We start from the raw sequence: 25,947 nt of genomic DNA on the forward strand, positions 1-25,947 counted from the left end.
CAAACGGCCCCCAAACTAATCCCAGGGCCCCCCTCTTGTAAAAATGTCCGCCAGGGCCCTCTCTGAACGTCCCCGTTGAGAAACGCTGGTCTATGCTCCTGAAGTGCTGTTCTGCTGCCTCTACAAATTTAACGCTTTGCAGTATTTCGACATTTGTCAGTTTATTTCATCTTCAGAATAAGCTGTGAGCAAGTTCTTGTTGTCTTCCTGTCACGAATCACTCGGGTTAATATTGTTTCCATATTTATTTTCTCTATCGGAAGCAAAACAAAAAAGAGAAAGAAAAAAATATGTTCTGAATACAATGTTTGCTGTGAAGCAAGTTTTTCCCAGCTTGAAATGTGATTTGGTCCTTTAATTTTCTTCTTTTTTTTTTTGCGCTGTCTGCAACGAGGACAATAAAGTTGATTCAAACAAACACCGTGACGTCACTGCAAACAATGGCAGCCAGCGGTTCAGCTGTAACGGTCCTGACTCCAAACGGGAGAAGGCAAACAATTAAAGTGGCTCCAAACACACCTTTGTTACAGGTAAGCCCGTGTACAATGAGCGCTCGGTGCTCTCGAAGCTTTTTATTTCTGTTCATGCCTGAAAACAGGAGAGCGAACTGGTCTCCAGCTAGCATGCTAGGCTAACACTTGTTAGCCAGTGACAGATCAGTTTTTAGCCTTCGGGGCGAATTAAGTCAACACAACCCTGTTCGTATCTGACTTACTTTGAGCTGTTGCCATCCTGCTATGTTTGCCTTTTGCAGGTATTGGAAGATGTTTGCAAAAAACATGGATTTGACCCCAATGATCACGGTTTAAAGTGAGTGTGACAATATATATATCTTCTTATCTGATTGTCTTGTCTGAATTCAAAGCTGTGAAGGTAGGAGCATTATAAATATTTGATGAGATAAAGTAATTTCTAAAAAACAAATAAAGCCCGATTTTTTTTTTGTCTAAAACAAATCATGATACATCTTTTATAATCTGTGCAAATGTTTTAGGTAGTAGGAGTTTTCCAGAAATGTGCATCTTGATTTGGCAATATCTGTTCATTTTCCTTGCAAATAAATGGCTTTTAGATTAAGAATTTTACAGTTTAAATCAGGATTTCTTATTTACACTCAAGTGTTGAACCTGTTACCATCTAAACTCTTGTCACATTCTCAAAAAAAATGTGAAAAATGTGAGCAAGTGCCTTAGTCATTTGCTCCAAATAAGGCACCGATGTCACAGTCACTCCATGTTGTCTTAAAGTTTGGACCTGCTATGAAGCAATAACAACTTTGATTTGAGAAATCGCAAAGCAAATTTGTGGGCCGAAAAGGACAGACCTGAGGGAGTAGGCTTAATCTGCACAGAGTAGAAGATTGAGTATGAGAAAAAGGATGCAAACAGGTGGAGAAAAGACTGTGGGAGAGCCATTTAAGACACAAAGAGTTGTTAGGAAGAGCAGAGTGTATTGCTTAGTAAGCAGGAGGTATATGAATGCAAAAGCAGAGTTTTGAGGGAAAGCGGTACAAAATACTGAAAATAAGCAATCTTGCTCTCTGTAAGCGCTCTAAAATTTTGAATAAATATTTCCAATATACACATGCCTAGTGGAACTGTGTCCAAAAAAGTTATCTTGGTATCTTGAGATCGTAACAACTTTCCACCACATGCGAATCTAGACTAAAAACCCAGCTGTTTAGAGTTTCTTTTGAAACATAATCATAAAACATTAGTCAATAATCTGATGTGCAAAGACAGCAAAATGTGATGTTGTTGACTGTTGTCTGTGTTCTGTGACTTTATATTTTTGTGTTTTTATGATGTAAAGAACTTTGAAATGCCTTGTTGCTAAAAGGTGCAATACAAATAAAATTTGATTTCATTTGATGCTTTTAGGAGACTTCTGATGTCTTTTTTGCTAAATGTTGCCAAGCTTGGATGTTTTTCTTTGTGCATAAAAGTAGGTTTTGTGATCCACTGAACCTTTTTTGTAATTAGTATATTGTAAGTCATTTTCACAGGGGCCAGCAGTCTTATTTCTGTTGTGAACTTGCTGACAGGTTTCAGAGGACCGTTCTTGACCTGACGCTGCCTTGGAGATTTGCCAACCTTCCCAACAATGCCAAACTGGAAATGGTGACAAGTACAAGGAAACAAAGTGGAGCTGACAGCCAGGTTAGTTAACTTGACTTTTAAAAAAGTGTGTGTGAAAGAATGGAAAAATGGTGTTGAAATCTGGTCATCACCAGAACCATTAAGACATCGCCAGTGGCAACATTGGAGGTGTCATTTATTGTAAGTTTTCATGTCTGCATTTACCTGTGAGGTTTTAGCTCCACGGGTAATTTTTTTGACAATTTTTTGTACTCTAAAACAATTCAATTCAAATTCAAAAATACTCTATAATCCCAAGGGTATTATAGAGTAATCCCTTTGGGAATGTTGTAACTTATCAATTTAGATTCTTTAAAGAGTTATTGAAGATGGCTGTTGGCAGGAAAGATCTCCTGCAGCGGTCTGTACTACACTGAATCTGAAGAAGCCTCAGAAATTCAGAAATTAATTCAGAAATTCACTGAAATTAATATAACATAGTTATTTTTAAATCACTAATCTGTGAATATTTTTTATATTGTTCTAAATTCATGTGTGTCAATGCTCCTTTATTGGGTGTGTTTAGATAACTTCTTTTGAATAAATCAGCAACTCGTCACAATTACAATGTTGTCAAAGTTGGTTCAAAAGCAGTTTGCCGTCCAGAAGGAATTACAAAGGCAAATGGGGGGAAAAGTTTTTAGGCTCAATTAGATCCTTTAATAAATTTGAAGTATTACGACATTATCCGCTACTATTAATAATAGCAAGTACTAGATTATTATCTTTTTCTTCTTCAATAACAGTGGCTTCATTGCATTCAGAGTTATTAACAGATTATGTTTCCAAACTTCAAATACTAATCATATGGCTGGATTTTTTTTTATCAATGCTCTTCCACATGTTTAAAAATTTGTGGCTGTAAAATCTTTTCATCTGTTGGATGAAAAGATTTTAGTTTTAGTAATGTTGGTGTTTATGTTCTATAGTGTATGCAATGAAAGAGCATATTGGATAAATAGTTTTGCATGCAGTCAGTTGTAAGCAGCCTGATGAAGTAAGGGTACACCTGGATTTAACTAAGCAAACGGGCTGAACTGGAAAGTGACGCTGCATTTAAATATGTTGCAGCTGTTAACCAGTTAATTAACTAACGGATGTAGTCAGTGGCTTCCTGTTGTTTAATGAACCATTGCTTGGATTTGAAAGAGTGAGAGAATCCATCTATCCGTCCGTCCGTCCATCCCATCCCATCCTGTGTTCGTCCAACTAAAGAAGTCCAGTTTATTTGTATGGCACATTTCAGCAACAAAGCTGGTCAAAGCGCTTTTACATGATAAAAATATAATATAGTAACCAACTATGAAACAAGCAACAAACATTACATTTTGTCAAATGGCATCATCATTGTTCATCATGTGTTGATCTCTCTGTCTGACCATCCATCCGACCATTCATCCATTTTACAATCTAGAACATCTGTCATCTATTTGTCCACTCATTTATAAAATAATAGTGAAATTCTGTGTTTATACTTCCAAAATATGCAGGAAACCCTAGAAATCTGAGTCTGGAAAGTTAAAAGTTTGATTATGAGCATGTAGCTAGCAACCCTGTATTATTTGCTGATAAAAACATTTGTACTTTATCTCTTACATTAGTAGCTCACCTTGGTGTGTGAGTCTCATAGTCAGTTTTAGGTTTTGGTAAGTTCATATTCTCTGTTTGCTCTCACTTGTCTCCAAAAAATCCCCAAAAAACACACATTTTGTTGCAGCTGAGCTTTACTTTCCTCTGACATCACAGCTTGATGACCTGATCCGTAAACTCATTGCTGTGTTTGATCTGCTACTCTGTTCATCTGACGGATGGTTGATTTGTTGATCCCTCACAGATTTTTATATATGTTCACATGACCACTCACCTCAGGCAGGCTGGCGTGTGTGTATGAGTGTTTGGTGTCGACAGCCAAGTCTCTCTTTTCATCTCTCCCGGTGAGCCGCCGTTTAGCGCTCTCCCTGCTCTGGACAACGGCACCGTTGAGTAAACATAAACAACCCATAGTATGACTCAGAAACTGAGAACATCAGCCTCACACTGTTGCCGGGTGTGTTCCTCATTTTCACGCTGATGTAGGCCCACATGTGCGACCAAAACAAGTTGGATTATCAAAGAGTTTATTCCTCTGAAAAAATGGCTCCAGATCAGAGAGTCAATAACTTTTTCTTAGATTTCATCAATGTGAGATTCTTGAGGTCTAGGAATGTAGAACATTATTTTTAGCTTCTTTAATGCGAAGAAAGACAAAGGAACAAACTTCAAAGTGTTTTATATTGTTTTACCCTGAAAGTAGTGTTCTGGTATTTTATTCGTTTTTTTTTTTTTTCTTTTTCATTTTGAAGTTTATTGTGGATGAACTGATGCTGAACATTTATGGGCGCTTGTTACTTCTGCATTATGTTTGTTGTAGTGGGAACGTGTATGCTCTCTGATGCAGCTTGTGTGTTCTTGTGGCTCGCTGCGCATCAGGTGCGGATCGCGCTCCAGATGGAGGACGGCTCTCGGCTCCAGGGCTCCTTCTCCTCCGGACAGAGCCTGTGGGAAGTGATCGCGCATTTTCCTCAGATCAGGTGCGTATTGAACATGCGCGCTGACGCAAGGAGATGGGGACGGGACCGAAAAGATTCCCTACTTCAGTAGCAATTTGTTGACAGATTTAGCGTTATAAGTGCAGCTGATGATGAACTTTTAAAATCACAGCAGTTATGATCTAATCAAAGAAAGCTTATATTAACATGTTGTCGATAGAAGTTGTTTTTTTTTGTTACAACTGATCAAGCATACGCTGAAGGAATGCTGTTATGACATTTAAGGCAATGAAGTGCTTGTTTTCTTTTCAAAGAAATGAGTTATTTGTTTATTTGCATTTTAGATTTGCATTAGATTTCTAATATTGTATAACATAATCTTACCATGAGGTTTCATTGTGCATAAAAAAAATCTACAGAATGTGCCAAATTGTTTACCTGGTTACTCAATTAATAGTCAAAAATAATCGATTAATGAAATAATTGTTATTTGCAGCACTAATGCATATTAATCTCATCATGAAGCTGTTAGAAAACTGATGCAACAAAAGGTAGCATTTAGTTCGACGATGAGTGTCGTCTTTTTTTCTGATTATAGGAAGTAGTTTGTCCCAAATGTGCAAAAACATCGTTCATCAACATTACCATAAACACAAAAAACTAAAACACACTGTTTCAATGGTGCCATGATAGAAAAACATTAGAGCAACAGATGAAATTGCAGTAACATGTTATCTAGTAAAAACTATAGATGCTAAGATAAAAACTGAAAAGTTTTGAATAAATAAATGACGAAGAAGAGGTTAATGGCAATGTTGTTGCACAAAATGAATATACCCGTTATGGGTTCTGCAGATTTCGACTTGCCGTTGCATGAAAGATGAACACGGGCCAAACCAACATCCTCCGTCGAAGCCTTTTTCCCACACATCATCACTCACCTTTCACACACTCATGCAGCTGTTACCCAGTAGTTCCAGCTGTGCGGTGCCAGGTGCTCCTGCAGTCCACCGGCCTTCATCTCAGCTCTATTAAATTACATCACTCCATAACCTGATTCTCTGCCAGCAAAGTTATGCTTCTAAGAAATGGGTATTAGTTCCACTTCGACGGGGGAAACCAAAAATGTGGGGAATAACGAGAGACGGAAGGGTCGGCTTTGATTTTCAGGAATTTAGGGGAACAATAGTAAAACGTTTAGTTGGTTTCTGCACGACATTGTAAGCACATGGTTTACACATGCCATTACATACCATGAGGTTTTATTGGTGCACCCCTCTTAAAAAGGGGAATAATAATTAAAAGAAATGCGTCTTGTTTTTTATTGTCACAGTTAAAGTAAGCTATCACTATTTACCTTTGGTTTTAATCTCGGTTTTACTTGTACTTCCCTGGATCCTGACAGAGAGTCGGAGCTGACCGAGTCTGGAGCCACTCCTGCATGTGTTTACATGAGAGATGAGGTATGAAGCCTTCCTTTAACTCTCCCTTTCTCAAGAGATGAAAGTGAGCTTTATGGAAACACAGCTGCTTGTCCATGTGTGTGTAGGTGAGTGGGGAGGAAGCGTTAAAGAAAACCACTCTAAAGTCTCTGGGTCTTACAGGTGGAAGCGCCATTGTCAGGTAGGGCGAACACATCAACCCTTATCACGCTGGAATATCAGAACATATTTCTTTGTTCATTGTTTTTATTTTCATTTATTTCCACTCTTTGTCAGAGCAAAAAACAACTAGCTGATCTCTAGCCTGAATCTGAACTAATGTCAAATTTCTCTTAGTTTAAACAACAAACCACAGATTGGGATTGCTGTTCCAGCCTCTGGTGTTTGCAAAAGAAGTATTTTTTGGCCTTTTACTGTACTTTATTTTCTGTTTGAGTATTGTTAAGGTTTAATGTAAAAAAAAAAAATTAACTCCTAGACTCACTTGTTGCTGAAATTCATCCCATTTAAACAACAAAGAACATTTTTGTATCAGACATAAAAATAATGAGTCGCCAATCAGAACTTAGTGGTTGACTTTTATCTCTGATAAACGCTTTGACCTTAAGTTTTACAATCCAAGTAGACGAGCACTGAATATATTTTTTTTCTAGCCTTTCTGCTGTGTGATCAGTTATTTTTATTAGAAGAAGAGCCAGTATTGTTTAACTTTAAAACAAAGATTTACTATTTTGAAATAAAACAACATCATTCATGGAGCTCCAATTTTAGCAATTAGCGCATTTAGTATGACAAAAACAACAGTTTCCTGATGTACATATCCTAGACTATCTAAAGCAGGGGTATCAAACTCCAGGCCTCGAGGGCCGCAGTCCTGCAACTTCTAGATGTGCCTCTGCTGAACCACCTGAACAGAATAATTAGGTCATTAGCAAGACTGGGAGAACTGATCTACACAAGGAGGAGGTAATTAAGCCATTTCATTCCAGAGTTTTGTACCTGTGGTACATCTAAAAACTGCAGGACAGCGGCCCTCGAGGACTGGAGTTTGAGACCCCTGATCTAAAGCCTTCACTAAACTTTACCAGAAGATTGTCAGCTTTTGTAACTGAAACATGAAACATGAAAGGTAAAAACTAATAAAATATGGTAAGCACAGCATTGCTGCTTTACAGCTAACCTTCCTATTATCTGCCAAAGTCCTGTTCTCTCTCACTTTTTTGCAACATGAATAAATCACCAGGTTGTCTCAACATAGTGTCAAAAATACAAGTGACCAAATGGAGCTGAAATATGTTAAACAAAAGCTAGTAATTGGAGAATTATTATAACTGCTTCCTCAAATTATGGTCTAAAAACAAAAGCTGTAAAATCTTAAATAAAATATTTGTTGGGTTTACTTTGGACTTGGCCTATAAGTGAGGTTCATTAGTCGGATTGGATTAGGCTCAGTCACAGTGTCTGGAATTTTTTAGGCTCCATCTAAACTATTACTGATACTGGACACATGACAGCATCAGTAATAGCATCTGGTACTACTCAGTACGTACAAAAAACAAAAACAAACTGGCATTATTGAGTTTCTGACCGGCCGATCAAGGTGTAAAGTGTCTGGATTTGGTCACTGGTGAATTTTTCTGGTGCCTCTCTGGTGATCGTTGGACATTTGTGCTTTATTTACATTTGATGTTATTTTCTCTTTCACTTTAATTAGCAAGAGTGGACAAGTTTAGAGATGTGATTTTAACACTTTTTGTTTTAGGTTTCTACACAAAAAGAATCAAGCAGCAGGAGAGGAAGATGAACCTTTTGCAAAGCCAAGCACACCCGTTGCAATGGAAGCCACTCCCAGCGAATCGCCTCAGCCCGACCCTGCTCCGTCGATTCCAGAGGCGTCAGCTGAAGTTGTGCCAACCAGTAAACCAAATCCACACGAGCCACTGGAAACCCCAGCTGTGCCAGCTCGAAGCTCCATTACTGAAGACGTTCCTAAACCCCAGGATGTGGTTCGACCCAAAGTCCAGAGAGCAGTCGAGGATGGAGAAGAAGCCGGACCGTCAGGATTGAACTCTCACCCAACCTCCTCTGCTCCAGCAGCTCCTTTCATTCCTTTCTCTGGCGGTGGTCAGCGCCTCGGGGGTCTGGCCGGAGAGATCGGACACTCGCTGTCTTCGTCATCGTCTCTGTCGGCTCCAACCCCGACTGTGCAATCGCCCAAAGCCAAGAAGGCCAAATCAAACCACAGCACTAAAGTGAGCCCCAGCAACACATCACATGCATTTCTTATTTAATTAATACACATCAAAATAGAGGGAAACAGTTTTAAAAGCTGGCTTTCATGGAGCATCAGAAGATGTTGAAAATCTCTTTTGCACAAACGCTTTAGAGCGAGTTTCACCCCTGCCCTGATCGACATTTTGTTTCTGAGGTAGAACGAGGGAACGCCGCTGACAAGCCAGAAACAGAATCAGATTTAACCGTTTAACCATTCATGGTGTGTCGCATTCAGGTGTGACATACAGTAAAGGTGAGTATTGTGGGTTTGTAGCGATAACGACATTGACGCTCTGGTTTTGTCGCTTTTAATAAGTACAAGAAGTTGTTGAAATGTGACATTAAAAAAATCTGTTAAGTGGATTTCATTTGTGATTTAATTATATGACAGAATGGAAGCAGATTTTACCAGAACTATGCAAGTTTTCAGTAAAAGCTAAATAATTTATTTCTGTCAAACTGGAAACAGAGTTAATTAAAGATCTCCTAGTGGTTTGTTTGTGATATTTTTGAGGTGTCAGAACTTATAAATAATGTGAAATTAACAAACTGTAGGTGGATTCTTGTATTTGATGTCAGGATGGTTAAATCATCTTAAAATGATTTTCACGAGGCTTCTTGGCTTTACTGACAAGTTTAACTTTTGTCTTGTCAGTGCAAAGCAACTGTCAAATCGGCAGACCGGGATCTGGATAACACAGAAGAGTTTCTAGAGGTAAACATTTAATTTCTCTTTTTGAGTTATATTCTCTTTATTTACATACAGAGTCTTCTCCTGCATCTTCCGATTCATTAAATTTTCAACATAATTTAAATAATTAAACCTCCTTCCTCTGCCTTGTTTTGTGTATACAGTGTGTCTCTGCTCAAACCTTTTCCCATTTTATCATGTTACAGCCACAAACATTAATGCATCTATTGCATTAATGATCACATGATCACAAAGTAGCACATAAATGTGAAATAATAAAAAATAATAATTGAGTGTCTCTCTCTTTTTTATTTTACAAATAAATACATACAAGGTGTGTAATGCATTTGTACTTAATACCTTTGAAGAGCAACTTTTTCCTGCAGTTAAAGCATCAAGTCTTGAGTTTTCTCTCTACCAGATTTGCCCATTTTTTTCTGTTGAATAGCTCAAGCTCAGTCAGATTGAACGGATAACATCTGTGAATTTTATTTCTTGTGACAAATTCCCTAATTCATTCAATATCTGAATTTTGACTGAAATAGAGGGCAGAGACGAAGTATAGTCACTGCATGATGTTACCATCGTTTCATTGTGGAAACGGTTCTCAGTGTGGGCCAAAAGATTCTCTTCTGGCCACATTTCTCAACAGTGCCTTATTTTGCTGCCATTCTTCCATAAAGACCAGATTTGTCGACGGTACGATTCATAGTTTTCCTCTCAATATGTTCTCCCACTTGAGCCGTTGGTCGCTGCAGCTCCTCCAGAGTTACCACGGGCCTCCTGGCTGTTTCTCTGACTATTCCTCTCTTTGCCCATCTGTGTCAGTCTAGGTGTCTCAGGATGTTTGCTGACGCTGTTTGTTCACTAATGTCCTCTAGCGAACCTGTAAAGTCTTCACCAAACAGCTGGATTTTTTTACTCACAGCAGGCAAATGAGACCCAATTACTCTTTTTTTTTTTTTTTTTTTTTTTTACTTAAGTGCATCTTAAATCCATCTTTTTTACGGGGCAATCTGAACGGCCCATTTCCATTCTTCTCACCCCAAAGAAATCTGTCACTTCCATATGTGGTACTAAACTCGATGTGTATCTGATTGTTTTCAAAGCGTCTGCAGCTTGTATGAACATGTCGCATCAGAGTAAAGTGGGATCAACTCAAATGCCTGCCATACTTTTCTAATTTTTACTTGCTAAAGAAAAATCTGAAAACAACATCTACTTGTCTTCTCCACTGTGCAGTTATGCGCCTCTTTGTGTTGGTTGAAGTTTCTGGCTGTTTGTAGCAAAATGTGGGAAAGTTCAGTGGGTGTGAATACTCCTTCAGAGTCGCTGGTGTTACAGCGTCGTCGCACGTTGTCGCTTCTCTCTTTGAGCAGCCAGTGGACAGGGAGCTTCTCATCTACCACATGGACTCTGCGTCCCGTCGGACCGAGGACCACGCCGATCTGCCCGACGAGTTCTTTGAAGTGACCATGGACGACGTCCGTAAGCGCTTCGCCCAGCTGAAGAGCGAGAGGTGAGTGGAAGGAAACAACAAAACCTGAAAATAAATTAAAGGGTTTTTAAAACTGTTTGTTTGCCAGTTTAAAAAAAAAAAACAACAAAAAATGCGTTGCCACAGAAACCTATCTGAGTCCGACTTCTGGTCCTGCACTCTTTGAAGCAGATAATTAAGTCGGTTTTGCATGTGGTCCTGTGGTGTTTTGTCAATATGTAACTATTAATTGTTGAATACCACAGCAGTGATGCGAGGCCACAGGCAGGAAGAATGCTGGGCATCTCTGCGTGTGTTTAGAAGGTTTTTATTTTTTTTTTCCATCCTGCCTAATATGAGTTTGAAGTTTTTATTTATTTATGAGCACTTCCTCAAAACAGATGGGACTGAGTTTACTCTGCCGTCTCTGGATGCGGCCGCGGCGGGCCGCAGCTGCGCAGACGTTGTGTGTGTTTGCAAACATGGTTCCTTTCATAACACGCCCCACACACACTACAAAGGCCCCGCGAACGCAGTGTACTGGCAGCAATTAGTAGTTCTGTTCTGTGTAGCCCGGCCAGTCAACGGACCAAACACGATCAGGTTGAGACCTCGCCGAGCGCAACCTTTAATCTGCACCAACATGCTGCCTCGCTGCGACGCTGCCACCATGTCAATGACTGCAATTACCGAAGCTGGAGTTAAATCGACCACAGCAATTTGTCTCTGCCTCTGACACGCACAGCACACATACACGGCCACACACGCTCTTCTGTTTCTCCGCAGTTTGCTTCGTATCTGAACCCGTGTGTTTCTCTCTGTTCCCTGTTTTTCTAGGAAGTTACTAGAGGAGGCTCCGCTCCTCACTAAGGCTTTGAGAGAAGCTCAGATGAAGGAAAAGATGGAACGGTATCCCAAAGTGAGCAACGTCCAAACATTCCTCTGGTCTACATGGCTTTGCAAAAGTATTCATACCCTTGAACTGTGTCTCCTTGCAACAACAAACTGAGATCTATTTTATTTGGATGTTTTGTAACACACCAACATGGAGTAGTGCGTTAGTGTGAAGTGAAAGGAAAATGAGACAGAATTTTTAGGGTTTTTTTTACCACTACAAATCTAATAGACTGACAAATTTGTTCATTCCCCTTTATGCTGGGTGTTTTCACACCTGATAGTCCAGTAGACTTGGTTTGATTGGGGACAAAATTGCAACATTTGTTACATTTTCAGCTGATGGGGTTCGCTTTCACACTGTCAAACAATTCAAACCCTTTGAGCAAGCTGTGGAGGCGTTGCAGCAAGAACTACTGAAGAAAACAGCACGAAAACCTCTGACGAAGACATGTACTTCCTTCTTCACAAAATTCAAACAAAAATAAAGTAGGGTCAGATTTTTAGCGGCTGTGGGATTTCTCTTCTGTGTTTCTAAGCCATTTCTTCTGCCAACACTAGACTCTAGCATTGTTTTAATTTGTATTTACCCAGAACGCCCTGCGCTACAGTCAGCTTTCTTCTTTTGGAGTGGTCTCGGTCTGTTTGGCATTCAAAACCTCACCAGAGTTCACTTCAACTGAACCAAGACGTGCGCTTTTAGGCGGACCAGAGTTCGCTTTTTTGGTTTGCATCAGAGTTTGATCGTGCATCCACACCTCCCCAAACAAAGTGGACTTTCTAGACAAACGGATTAGAGTTTGGTTAAAGCGGACTAAAAACGGCTGGTGGGCAGTATAAATCCAGCTGCTCTGTGAAGGCCTTAGACGGGGCACAGCACCTTGACGACCAAGATGACAACCAACAGATCAGGGAGGAAGTTGTGGAGAGGTTTAAAGCAGGATTAAATTATAAAATAATATTTGAAGCTGTGCACATCTCACCACAACCCTACCAAGATGTGGGTCTCCAACTAGGCTGGCAGGCTGGTTGAGGAGAGCGTTAATCAGCTGATCAGCCAAGAGGACGATGGTAACTCTGGAGAAACTGCAGAGATGAATAAATGTAGCCTTTATTGAAGAGAGACAAAGCCGTTGTAGAAAGAAAGTTAAATCCTTTGTAAAGTTTGTAGGGAACACAGCAAACATGTTGGAAGAAGAAAAACTAAAACTATAAAACATTATCTGGAGTAGAACTAACATTCCCGGCTCTGCAGATGCAACTTAAGAATTTTATTTCAAAGTGCAATCTGTATTAAAACAATCAAATCATGAAGAAATCTTTAGAAACAGTCTCTTTCACAGGACCATATTTGGCTATTCCCAACATATTTGTCTTCCTTTCATCAATTTCTTCCATATACACATTTTCCACATATGTTCTTTGACCATCTCCACATTGTGCTGGAATCCATACCATTTCCTTATATGATCAGTCCCAGTGTAAGACCTCTGCTTAGAAATATTCTCCAACACACCCGAAGGCCTTTGTACGACCTGACACTACACCACCTTTTTAAAGGAAGGGGAAACAACTCATTTTGTAGAGACGCACCCCCCAAAAATTAGCTCCTTTAATTGAAGCAAAAGGTTCCACTAAGTTTTGGCTCATGGATTCTGAATACCGATGTGAACTAGACTTTTACTTATAAAAAGTAAAAGCTGATCAGCTGATCTTATAAAAAGTAAAAGTGTAAGAGTAAAAGTAAAAGTTCATTCAACCTCACCATTACACACTGTCCAGTGTTGGTCAAACGCATAAGATCTCTTCAAAACACACTAAATTTTGATTGTAACCTGGCAAAATATCAAAAGTTTCAAGTGGCATAAGTACTTCTACAATGTAAATCATGTGTTTTTAAAATTCAGAGTATGTATATCCTGTGCGACTCCAGGTGGTCCTGAGGATCCAGTTTCCAGACAGACATGTTCTGCAGGGCTTCTTCAGGCCCCTTGAGACAGGTGCGTGTGTCATTTCACCTGACTAGCCACAGGTATGGCTGCAATGTGAAGTTAACTCGTGGCTCTGTAAACACATTCACGACTGCAGCCGCAGCAGAGTGATATAGACGGAAAGAATGAGACAAGTCTGTAATTCCAGGGATTATGAGCAACAGCCATCTGACAGCCAGCATAGGAAAAAAACAAGTTGAAGGAAAATTCCTTCAAAAACATCAATTACAGTCCACAAACTGAGTGATGGAAGTATAGCTTGTTTTTTTGTTGTTGTTTTTTTTTCACGTTGCCTTTTGTCCAGTCGGTGCAGTGAGACACTTCTTGAGAAGTCACTTGGAGGATCCTGAGATCAGTTTCTACTTATGTAAGTGGCATTTAATCTCCTTTTAGTTATTCCCACTACTTCCATGTATCCAAACTCACCCTTTAAGACGTTGATCCACCTTTCTGCTGTTGTGTAAACCTTTAAAATCACCTTTGAGTACTAACAGATGACACCCTATTTCTATTTAAGTCGGTTTATTTACGTAAAAATGAACAATAAATGTCATCGGCCAAAATTATTTGCTTGATACTCGGGTCGGGCCAATGTAAAGTTGTCTTAATCTACCTATGATGGTCTACATTAGGGAGTTGGTGCAGCTCTGCTCTCCTCTACTTCTATCAATGACACATCCCCAAATATTTGCACCTGACTCACCCTGCAGTTACAGCAAATAACAAAATGGAGCTTGAAGATGTTAAACAAAAGCTAAAAACAGGAGAAGTTACACTGCTTACTCAAATTCCTGTTAAAAAATAAAAGCGGTAAAATCTTAATTAAAACAATATGTTGGGTTTACTTTGGGCTGGGGCCTATAATTAATGGTAATTAGTCGATTAGGGTTAAATTTTTTAAGCCTGATCTAGACTCTAGTTAGCAGCATGCATACATTCCAAACAATACATAGTTATAATACAATGCAGCTAAAATAAGATTTTTTTTCTGGTACTCAGTTATCTATCTACGGAAACCCAGTAGATTGCATTTAGCTTTACTGCAATCATATCGCCTTAACAAGCCTATTGTGACAGTCCAATAGGTTTAGTCAATGGGAGGGTTAATTGATCATTTATTTATGTATGTAGGTCTCAGAGGTTACCTGAATTTCTGTGAGTTCCTAACAGTCTAACAAGCTATTAGCTGGTTTAATATTCAGGTTGTTACTAGGTTAGCTAACCTTTAGTTGGTTGCTTAACGCGACGTGTTGCTGTGGATTCGTGAACCGCCGTATTTTCTGTATGACTGGAGGAAACTTGGTCATTCCAGCAGAATAGTAGAGAAAGTAGCATAGTGAGGAAAAGTGGTAACTACAGATATTGCTCAGAGTAACCTAACCCTCTCTAACCTTTTGAGAGTTAGAGAGGGTTTTTGAAAAGGAAAGCTTTTATCTTGGTGTTAAAATAGACCGGATGTTTGCCTCACTGACAAAAACTGAGAGTTTGTTTCACAGGAGACCAACCTCTACAGGTGATATAAAAATTAAATCAACTTGTATTTGCAGAGATTCCTTGATTAGCTTGTTGTTAGCTTATTGGTAAGTGATTATTGTGGATCACTTCTGGATGAGCCAGGAGGGTTTTATCAGGATGAGTTTTCTCTCCGTGTAATTACTTGCACATCTTAATTCAAGACATGATGATTTTATAATTATTATTTGCCAAAATTAGCGTGACATCCACAACTACACAAACATTGAAAGCAGCTGAACACACTCGCACAAAAGAAAACCCTAAATAACAGATGAAATATCTTCTGACTTTTGAAGCAATAGCTTTTCTTTTAAATGCTGCTTTTCTAAATTCCTGCAACAGTCAGCTGTGCTATTATGCTAGCTTGAACACAAACAAGAACAGCTGTTTATATTCTCCACTATTACTCGCATTAAGCAGCATAGCTTATAATAAAATGCGATGCTTTTATGGTTTAAATATGTTAAGCTGCTACATCTTAACTTCCTATGTATATTGTTTGTTTCAAATAGTTTTTTTTTCTATTGTCTTGTTGTATTTAAAGCAGTTTAGTGATTAAAATTTCATATTCTAAGGTTTGCTTTAAAGCAGAGCAGTGTAGCCCTTGGTAACACCGTGTCTCTCAGGCCAACAGTGGTGATTTCAGGATTCTGATTCTGCTTAAAACCACAAAGAATCTGGGGAAATATGCAAGCTCATTGTTTCAGTTTTCAACCCATAATTTTCACAGGAGTCTAACCTGTTGTCTGCAACACTTTTTAGTACATTCAGTCTTGGCTGCATTCAGAAGCTCTGCATCCAGTGTGTGTCTGCATAGCCTTGCCGCGTACCGCCTCTGTGGCTGTTGGAACAAGGGAGAGGAAATTAAAGAAATGCCATTCACAACAAAAGTCCTTCGTCTCTGAATTAAGTCTTTGTGGATGGGACATTTTGATGAAATCTGAGTCTTGATGTATTACACTTAATGCTTTAAATCTTTTGATATATTTGTTATTTTGTTGAAAGCAGTTATTTGTCTTTCTTTTGAGTGGTTACAAAAGTGCAGAGTGTCAACAGCTACGTTCGTTTGATGTACAGCATCTTGCAAAAGTATTTATCCTCCTTTAGGTTTTCCACGTTTTGACACATTACAACCTCATACTTCAGTGTTCGTTATTCAGATCGCATGTGACACAGAAGAAGAAAAATGATTTATGCTTTCCAGGTTTTTACTTTTAGTCAGAATCTGCCAGCCATTCTGTGTTTACAGCCCCACAGAGCCAAAACTTACAAATATTTTTGGGGTAACACTGAATGTTACCAATTCAAATTGGTAAAACCACAAAGATGTTCTCTGTTTACTAACTAGGTGATTTCTGAAGACAACTATCACTTTAGAGGGGGCTGAATAATGAGCAAATATCACATTTCTTCAGTTTTATTTTGTGAAACAATTTAAAACCATTTATCATTTTTCTTTTCACAATTACACACCACTTTGTGTTTGTTACATAAAAATGCATTGAAATTAGTCATTAGAATGTAACAAAGTGTGAATAAGTTTAAGGAGTGAGAACTTGTGCAGGGCACTGTAAGAACAAATGCACCAGAAATTTGTGCTTTATATTTAAAGTTAAATAACTGCTGTTTTGATCATGAATTCAATGATCAGTTTGTGATTTTCAGCTCTCTCCTTTTCAGTCATCACCCCTCCAAAAACTATTCTGAAAGACCCTTCAGCTACTCTGGTGGAGGTAAGATCCTTCACCTTCACTCTGACGCTGTTAAAAGGACTGATTTATCTCAAAGTTAAACTCCAACAAAACAACAAATAAAACTTTGTTTTCTCCCCCCCCTCTCTCTTAGCACACACTATAAAATGTTTCGGCTGGCTCTTCAAAGCTCCTCTGCATTCTTGCCCCCTCCATCCCCTTTTTTTCACTTCCACTCATACTTGCACCCCCCACCCTTCTCTCCACTGTCCTTGACCCCAGCTGGGCTTGATTTTTCCCAGACTGGCACATGGGGTTAATACAGGCCTCGCTTTGATCTTACACACACACACACACACACACACACACACACACACACACACATACACACACACACACACACACACACGCTCCTACATGGAGCAGTAGGCAGCCAGGATGCTTTGTTGCCTTTGAGTTTAGAGGGAATGGTGTCAGAGTTATAAAGTAGTTACCTCACTTCCCATACCTTTAGGTCCTTCTCTTGATTTTAAATATATTAGTTGGAATTACGTACGTATTTGACACCTGAAAAAGTGGCAAATCAAAGGGGTGGGGGTGTGGGGATTGTTTGAAGTTTATCTTGTTGTGATGATGATGAAAATTCAGCCCTCAGTGGGGCTGGTACAAATGATAACAATCCTTCAAGAAAAAAACAAAAACCTTAAAAGCCTACTTTGAAAGGTCTTTGTTGAGGCTCTCCCTTGTTAGGATCTGTCTCAGTCAAATCAGATGTTGCGATGTTCGGCAACCGTCTTTGTTCTCCGTCTCCCGAGCCGCTACCCACAACTCATCCCCCTCGACCCCCCGCCCTCCTGCACCCCAACTTCAATGGTTTCTTTCCGTTTAGCCTCCAGCACCCAGACAGTCCCTTTCTCTCTATCTTTTCCTCTCGCTCTCTGGCCTTCACCCACATGTCTCTATCCATTAGGGACTTAAAAGCGTTAAAGTGAGCAAAAACAAAATCTTTAATCTTCGCGCACACTCAGGCACGTACCGTCTGTCTCCATTTCTGAGTCTATACATCAGTCTTTGACTCGCAGAAGGAATCTTTAATCTTTCTCTTTCACACAGACGTCCGTGCACGTCTGTGTGACATGACACAGGCTGTGTCATGTCACACACACACACACACACGCAAGCGTGCGCTTTAATCACTTTGTGTCATGTCAGGAAAGGAATGTTTCCCCAACCCAGAGGCCCTTTGATAGCAGGCGTCCCCTCCCTCACCCGTCTGCCCCTCGCTCTTCCATCAGGATCCGTTCCGTCTCCTCCTCTGTCACCCTGTGTTTTTTACTCAATCCCCCCTCTGTCCGTTCCTCTCACCCACCCACAGGTCTCCTCTCGTCGGCCCGTCTCTTCCGGAGCGCGGCTTTGTAGGGAACGGGATTGCAGGAATGCTCGTTGTTCTGCTGTAACACATTGTTTCCTGCTCACAGGGCTCTGATGACAGCAATTAGGCCAGTATGTCCCATTTTAGCAACCGGCCTCACAAAGACAGAGAGAGGACAGTGCATGTGTAAACCCATGTGACCCCGGCAGCCACCTGCCCTGTGTCACTGCAGAGTAGCTCATTTAACTCTTACAGGGCTGAAACTATTAATTGTGATGAACTGATGATTGAAATAATCGTCAACTACTTTAGTTATCGACTAATCGTTAAGTGGAGAGTACATGCTGAAAACAATACTACTCAGGTCAGTAACTAATCCAAAACTGTACAAAATCCATATACGTTTTTCATTTAAGATAAAAAAAAAACTTGTCTGTAAGTATGTCCGATCCAGAACTACTCAAGTGGGCAAAAATTAATTTATTAAACACCTTTTGCTGTCCAATTATTAATCTGTTAATACTAAAAATAATCATCAGATCACTACTACCCTACACTCTACTGATGCTAAGTTAATCAAAAAGGGCTGATTTCTTTTTCTTCAAATGTTGATGTTAGAAGTATTTTTAGCTGCAGATGTATTTTTCCTACAAATGATCAAGTGTTCACTAAAGGAATGCTAAGTTATTGAATATTAGGCAATAAAGTGTTTATTTTCTTATTTGAAAAAGAAATTGATATGTTCATCTTGTAATGCATTTCTAATATTGTATACAAAGCTGCTTAAGTTGCTAAATGAAATCTGCAGAACGCGACCATTTTTTATCTGATTCATTGTCAGAATAATTGATCAAATAATTGATTACTAAAATAATAATTATCTGAAGCCCTAAGTTGTATAGTATCTCTGATACTACTGCTGTAAGATAGAGACTTATATACGTCCTCATCGTTGTTGTGATTTGTGATGGCTTCTTGTCATGTGGGTCGTTTTACTATATTTATTTGATGCGGAAGCTCATCAATTCACTGTGATTACCTGCTTGTATGAAGTTGTTTGATCTGGCGAAACGACCGACATGAAATAGGAAAGTAAAAGACACGAAAACCCAACAGGTGGAGCAGTTCCTGCTGTCGGCACCATTTTACAGAGAATATGTCTCCATCAGGACAATCTTTCCACCATCTTTCCTGCGGACGCTCTAAGACTTACTAAAGGTGTTTTCACTCCTGATGGTCCGATAAACTCGGTTCTGTTGGGGACCAAAATTGCAACATTTCCAGTTTCGCTTTTACACTGCACTGTGTCAAACAGTCCAAACTAATTGAAAAACCTGTTCGCGCCCTCCCTGCACCAAGAACCCGTGAAGGAAACGACATGAAAACTTCAGAGGAAGACACTGAACACAACTTCCTCCTTCAAGAATGGAGTGACATCAGATTTTAGTGGTTGTAGAGTTTCTATATTTCATTGGCAAAACACCACAAAACATTTCCCCACCAATGTTAGACTATCGTGTCTGTTTTGGTTGTATTTACCCACAATGCCCTGTGCTACAGTCCACTTCCTGCTTGCGGAGTGGTCTCCGGTCCCCTTGCATCCAGTTTTGTGGTTTTGATGTTTCTGCTTCACTGTGACCTCTAAGTAAGACGAAAGATAACCTTTTTGTCCTAATTTTAGCCAGTTTTTTTTTAATATATAATTCCAACAAAAACACCCGTTCTCTCCTCCACAAGAACCATTTTGTGTTTCTCGTGTGAAGAAGACATTTTCTTTTCCTGTTTTTCACTTCTGTCCTATTAGAGTGACAGACGTGCTCCCCGCCTGCCCACCCGTCTGTGTTTTTTACCTCAAAATTACACGGTTGATAATTTATCTTCCAGCCACTGGTCCATTATAACCATTAGGACCTTCTATGGTGGAGGAATGTGAAGCTTCAGGGGTGAAAGTGTTTTCGCTAACCATTTGATTGGTGCTCATTTTGTGGTCCGCTTCAAAGAACAGTGGTTGCTGGTTCATATCCCCCCCGAGCCATGAATCATCCCAGGAAACGAGCTTAATTTCTGCCTCTGATTTGCCAGGAACGTTCGGTTTGCTTGTAGCGGGAGGCAGCAGCAGTTCGGTCTGTTTGTAGAAATTGACGAGAATGCCAAACATTTTGAAAGCTTCTGTTTACTCGCTTGCTCTCTGCGTCTGTCTTCAGGCCGACTTGTTTCCTGGTGCTTTGGTGTACTTCGGCTCTGACGTCAAAGCAGGTTTTTTTTTTTCTTTTACTCACATTTTTATACCAGCTTCAAATAAATACTTGTGTTTTTGCAGAGGACTTTAATACAACCCAGTTTTCCTCCACAGAGTTTTACATAAAGAGAGATCTGCTTAAGACGTCTGTTTCAGCCCTGCAAGCCGATGAGTCCATTGCGAGGTATGTGGAATCTCTTTGAGGTTTTGGTTATGTGACAGGTGCCCCTATTTGCCCTCATTTCCTCCACACACACACACCAACACACAAACACACACACCATGCCCCAGTACTTCTAAAGATAGAGCCTTAAAAATGACCCTCAGCTGCTGAGACAAAGTTGGCACTCAACCTCGTCTTATCTGCCCAGCCAGGACAAAGTACATCCTTAATAAGTATGAATTTTTGATACATGAATTAAAGACTTTTAAGGCCTTAAAATGTCTTTGATTCATTGGAAAATATGCCTTAATTACGTTAATCGCTGGTCTTAAATTTTGTCGTGTTTAAGTACTTATATTCTACGTAGGTTATTTTTTTCGTGGGACTTTTCTGTCAGGTAAAAAAAAATTTGCACTCAGACATCTTCATTATGTTCTTTGACTTGATACGGTTGAGGCTACTGCTAACTAGCTGCTAATAAACCCTTGCTAGCTAGCTAGCTTGTTTTGCATCTTTCATTGATAAGGATGACCTTCGTCTTCGCCACTGGCTCACCTCTGTTGCTAATCTACTATGCAGATTTTATGCAAAAAAGCTTGGTACTACTATTATATAAAATATCCAATTTTCTGTCGTGATACAAGTCTTAAATTTCATTAAAAATGGTCTTTAAAAGCAGAAACCCTAAAGGAAAATAATCCAGCTCTGATCAGACACAAACATGCCTCAGTCAACACTCCCCCTCAGAGGTTTTTTTCTCTCTTGTTTTCTTACTATAGCTGCCTGCTCCGGTCCCCAGAGACCACATCCGGCTCAGAACCTGTCGAGGAGCTTCCGCCGCCCACAGAAGCGATGGACACTGACCCAAAGTCTGCGCAGGAAGAGCCAGAAGCGTCTACACAACCACATGGCGCTAAGCCGGCCAGAGCTGACCCAGGCAAGGTGCCCAAGTGGTTCAAACTTCCAGGTGAGGAGAGGATGTGCAGCCACTGGAGCAAACAGTGGGTATGCACTACATGCAGCGCACATGGGTGCCATGCTCAAGGGGGCGTCAAAATGGTGCCGCAAAAATTATTTCTAGTTGGCATTTTCTGTATTTAACAACTTTGTGCATGATGTAATCAACAACAAAGGGACTTCAATTATTATTTTTAGACATCCCTCTGCTGCTTCAGTCCCCCTCCTCCCCACATGCTGAGTTATTCTCGAGGTGCAAGTCAATTAGGCGCTGCGGCTTTTATACTTGACACACGGAGGCCAGGACTTTGATTTTTTTTTTTTCCGATTTCGGTGTGCGATTTTTAAATTTTTATTTTTCCCATTTGAATCGCGTTGTCACCTGATCTAAAGATGGAGAGGCGGGCAAAAAAGCGCTCAGGGCACAAAACATAAAAACAGTTGAAAGTGATTGAAAGACAGCAGGTCAGTGCATATCGGTGCATCAAGAGGACGCTTGTAAATGTCCAGCTTAGCTTAACCAGTAAAATGACAGGTCGCTGTTGTCCTGTCAATGTTTGCTGCTTTTATAAACTAATGGATTAGAGCGAGAAAAATGAAGGAACTTGTGGTTATTTTGTTGTGCAGACATTCATCATTTGTTGAGTGAAATAGTAAACCATAAAACCAATAAATTAAAAAACTTGGCCATGATAGACTTGAGTTTAAATATCGTCACTCGGTCTAACATGTGAGCGGTGGTGTGATGTATGTAGTTCTGATCAGAAGCATCCGTTCATCCAAACGGATATTAGTTAAAATTATGCTTCTTATGTGGTTTGACTGTTGTATTTTAAACCTACTTAACATGAAGTTCATGTCATTCAGCTGAGAGGATGGAGAGAAAGAAGAGAAGAAGAAAGAATCACAGACAGGGGAAGGCAACAGGTTGGTCTGATGTTAGGCAGAAGAGAAGGAACAGCCACTTAGTCTCAAGTGATTGTAATTTATTTAAAACAAAAGTGTATTAGAAAGAGCTGCAATTTGTTTAAAACTAATAAAGTTTGTTTAACCATATGGCTTGTAAAATCTGGTACAAACTTGATAACGTGCACACGTGCCTGATCTACAAACGACGCACAAACAAGATTGTGCCGCAAAATGAGGAGAATCGCAGACGCTCTAAATTCAGCTTGTCTGCTTTCATGAATATGCAAAACACAGTGATCAACAGGAAGCGAAGAAATGTGGGAGGAAGATATTCCAATACTTTACTTCCCCCTAATGTGATTTACTAAACCTGAACCAGATTCCTAAGTGCTATTTTTGTGTCTATATTAACAAACTTGAAAAGTAAGTGTAAACACTAAGAGATGTCTGAGGTCAGTGTGTCGAGCAAGAGGCACAGATACACTGACAGCAGACTTTGCTTGTAAAACATTTAAAACATTTAAATGTAAAATAAAAATAGATTAGAAATATATTCGGCAATGATGTTTATGAGTTGGAAATAATTCTGGTCGCTTTCTGCAACACGCCGTTACGTTTTGATGCTCTGCAGGAGCGCGGCTCTAAAGCCCAGAAAAGTTTCTTTTCCGACTCGTATGAAGCGTGTTCATGTTATGATAAATTATAAAGGCCTTACCTTTGTTTGCAATGTTTGGGCTAAATAAGCAATATTTATTATTTTCAAATTGTCACGTAAAGATCGGAGGTAAGATGAAGGTGAGTGTGGAGTGAGTGCAGAGGTTTTGAGCTTTACTTTGAACGTTAAATGTTTTTACTGTTTTACCTCATTAAATGAAATGTATTATAACTTTACATGCAGCATAATCACTTTCTACTTCATTTATCTTTTATGCCCCCTCTGCTCACCGACACTCCATGATGACAAAATCCTCATTTAAATAGGGCCGTCTGCACCGCTGTCGCTCCAGTAATCGATTGCGTTCAACACGGCCTCTTTCTCCGCTTACAGTTTTATTCTTCGCACAATTTGCCGCTTGTTTTGAATCTTTGTAGATCAGGCCTTCAGTGTTTAAAATGTTCCTTATTGCTGCTGAATTGAGCTTACAAACTTCATTAAAAAGGAGTGAAAACATCATTAGACACTAAACATGCAAATAAAAGCCCACTGAGATCAATTACGTTCTTTTTTTCTTGTCGTGAAAGAACTTTTTATCACTGCAGTTTTGCGCCATTAAGCTCCTAACAAACTGAGAACAGCGAACCACGTTCAACAAATTGCTGCTTTTCAAGAACAGAACGGCTGGTGATGTTCGGACCAAGCAGTTGGTTCAGAACGGTCGTCCACATCCTGTCCTGAATGCCACCACACACACACGCACACTCGCCCACACACACACACACACGGAGTGTCCAGCCAGCCAGAGAGCCTCTGGTGCAGCCGCTCCTCTGAGGTTGTGTCGTAGGGTTCCTGATGGTCACCATATTGGTGTTTTCCTTCGAGGTATTCGCTCTGTTTGCAGCCCCTCCCCCGTGATGTTTGTGTTTTTGTGAGTTTTATTTCTGGCTGATCTCTGTGTGTGTCCTCTCTGAACCCAGCTGTGGCTGTTTTCTCTTTCATGAAGAAAGTTAAAAGAAAAAGACAGATGGGAGGGCGCTCAATGAGGATTATAGATTCCATGTGTGGACCGGTGCACAGAAACACACTCGCTCTAGCCTCTGCTCAGTGTGTGTGTCGCGCTGTTTGTCCATTTCTGAGGGGCTCAGCAGTGACGCATCCAGGAGTAACGAATCTTCAACTCGTTTAGTGTTCACACGGTTTTATTCGTGGCTTTTCGCTTGTCCTTCATCTCCACGACGAGCGTTTTTCCAGTGCGGAGCTCCTGCACTTCCCACAAATGTTTGGAAATAAACAGTTTTCCAGCTTTGGATTGCTATCCATCTGTCTAGCCATCCATTTATCAGTTTAGCCTTCATCCTTTCTTTCCTTCTCTCTTGGTTCCTTCCTCCCATTTCTTCACAGTTGGACATTTTTGCGGGGTGCACATTTAACGTCTGGCTACTCTATAAATATCTTCAAGTACATTTATAAAATTGGATTAAGTAGGACTGAAAACTTTAAATTTCAGTCTGGTAATCTGTAGAGTTTAGATATAGAAATGTATGGGAGCCCTGACTATACAATATTTTGTAAGTTGGTCTATTTTCAGAAGCAGTTCATTGGCTTTTCTTACCAATTTATTTAATTCCTAACCAGCTGCTTTTCCATTACAAATGTGTGTCAAACTTTGCTGATATTCCGCTAATGTAAAAAAAACCCCACAATTTTGCAATTGAATTATAAAGAAGCTTAATTCATATGCCTGTAAATGAAAGCCTTGAAGAAAACGATACGTAGCTTCCAATATTTTGTACAAACATCCAGACAGGTCTGGGGGTAGTTATGGAGATGTTTCCAGGTGGATCGGGTTATAAAATCACATCCCAAGTTTTAAAGATCTCTCAGAGCAATGTTCAATCCACCATCAGACATTAGGAAGTCATGACCTTAAAATCAATCTGAATACAAAAATGAACGCCACAGTTTTCAGATTACTAAAAACAAAAAAAAGCATGTATGTCCTTCCTCCCGGCTGCTAAACACTTCTTTGTGTTGCTGTCTCATAAAATCCCCCAGAACCAGAACGAACATTGAACAATGTGAAAAAAGCTCCAGCAGTTTGAAAAGGTTCCAGAGCATTTAAACGCTTATCCTTTCTAAGCTTCCTGTGGCGTATTTAACCGTTTCCTGTTTGTTACCCAGGTAAGAAATGAGGCATGTGCTGCGCTTTGATGGAGTCAAGAGCCACATCCAGACCTCTGCTGTGCTTCCACTGAAGTCCTGATCCACCAGAACCAGAACCTGCTGCCTTTACAGTTGGAGAGGAATAGTTGAACTGATGAATTTGAAGGCGATTGCTGTGTTTCATTCCAGTTTGTTCCTGGGATAGAGAGAGAGACGTGTTGGGAATGGGCAGATGATTGAATAAAGAGTTTTGTGCTAACAGGGTTAGCTCTTGTTTGTCTTTTATTCTCCAGCTCTTTAACTTCACACTGGAAATATTTATGTCTTCTTGATCCTAGAAGTTTCCAACTTTAAGAAGAAACAATTCTGCTTAGTTTTTGGTAACTAACGTACTTTATCAGTTTAAATAATTAAACATGAACTGACTGAGGCGTTGCTCTCTCTGTGATTTTACCATCGCTAGTTTTTAGGTGACATTAGCAGATTGAACACAAAATAATGACATTTTTAATAGTTCAATAATTTATTTTGAGTGAATATTTGGTGTTATATTTTAGTACTAAGGGAGCTCCTTGCATGTGGGCATGAGCTGATGGATTAGACTGAGGCTGGCAAGACTGTGCGACACCAGCAGGGGGAGACAAAGACCTAAAAATATAAACAAAAATCTGTTTTTATTCATTCAAATTACATCATCAAACCAAACGGCTTGATTCTAGTTTAAGTAGTGAGTTTGCTTAAAGTGAGGATGTCATGGCATTTGCTGTTTTCTCCGCTTTGAGGTAAAATTTTAAAATCGGATCTCTATCCCGTTTGTTGTGCTTTTTAACTCACAACAGCTGCTA

At 39.8% G+C, this 25,947-nt stretch overlaps 1 protein-coding gene across 2 annotated transcripts; it reads left to right on the top strand.

Moving 5' to 3' along the window:
- Positions 1 to 383: 383 nt before the first annotated feature.
- Positions 384 to 25,369, top strand: aspscr1 (ASPSCR1 tether for SLC2A4, UBX domain containing). 2 transcript variants are annotated; one of them, XM_028017147.1, is made up of 18 exons: positions 384 to 530; positions 755 to 810; positions 2,045 to 2,159; positions 4,608 to 4,708; positions 6,072 to 6,129; positions 6,216 to 6,289; positions 7,871 to 8,360; positions 9,038 to 9,097; positions 10,453 to 10,592; positions 11,388 to 11,469; positions 13,378 to 13,444; positions 13,740 to 13,802; positions 16,631 to 16,683; positions 20,218 to 20,269; positions 20,367 to 20,436; positions 21,195 to 21,382; positions 22,240 to 22,299; positions 25,121 to 25,369. In XM_028017147.1, exons 1-18 carry the CDS (start codon positions 441 to 443, stop codon positions 25,129 to 25,131), a joined length of 1,830 nt encoding a protein of 609 aa, XP_027872948.1. In that variant the 5' UTR covers positions 384 to 440; the 3' UTR covers positions 25,132 to 25,369. The 2 variants fall into 2 exon arrangements, with proteins under 2 accessions (XP_027872948.1, XP_027872950.1); XM_028017149.1 differs by lacking the exon at positions 22,240 to 22,299.
- The last annotated feature ends 578 nt before the right edge of the window (positions 25,370 to 25,947 follow it).

Source organism: Xiphophorus couchianus, chromosome 5 (assembly GCF_001444195.1).
Source record: "Xiphophorus couchianus chromosome 5, X_couchianus-1.0, whole genome shotgun sequence".
In the NCBI taxonomy this organism is placed as follows: Eukaryota; Metazoa; Chordata; class Actinopteri; order Cyprinodontiformes; family Poeciliidae; genus Xiphophorus; species Xiphophorus couchianus.

What these genes read in the sequence shown, in the direction of transcription:
- aspscr1 (XM_028017147.1), top strand. Translation starts at nt 441, where the DNA reads ATGGCAGCCAGCGGTTCAGCTGTAACGGTCCTGACTCCAAACGGGAGA. An exon ending in CCCAATGATCACGGTTTAAA is followed by an intron (nt 811 to 2,044) that starts GTGAGTGTGACA and finishes ACTTGCTGACAG; the next exon opens with GTTTCAGAGGACCGTTCTTG. An exon ending in AAAGTGGAGCTGACAGCCAG is followed by an intron (nt 2,160 to 4,607) that starts GTTAGTTAACTT and finishes GCTGCGCATCAG; the next exon opens with GTGCGGATCGCGCTCCAGAT.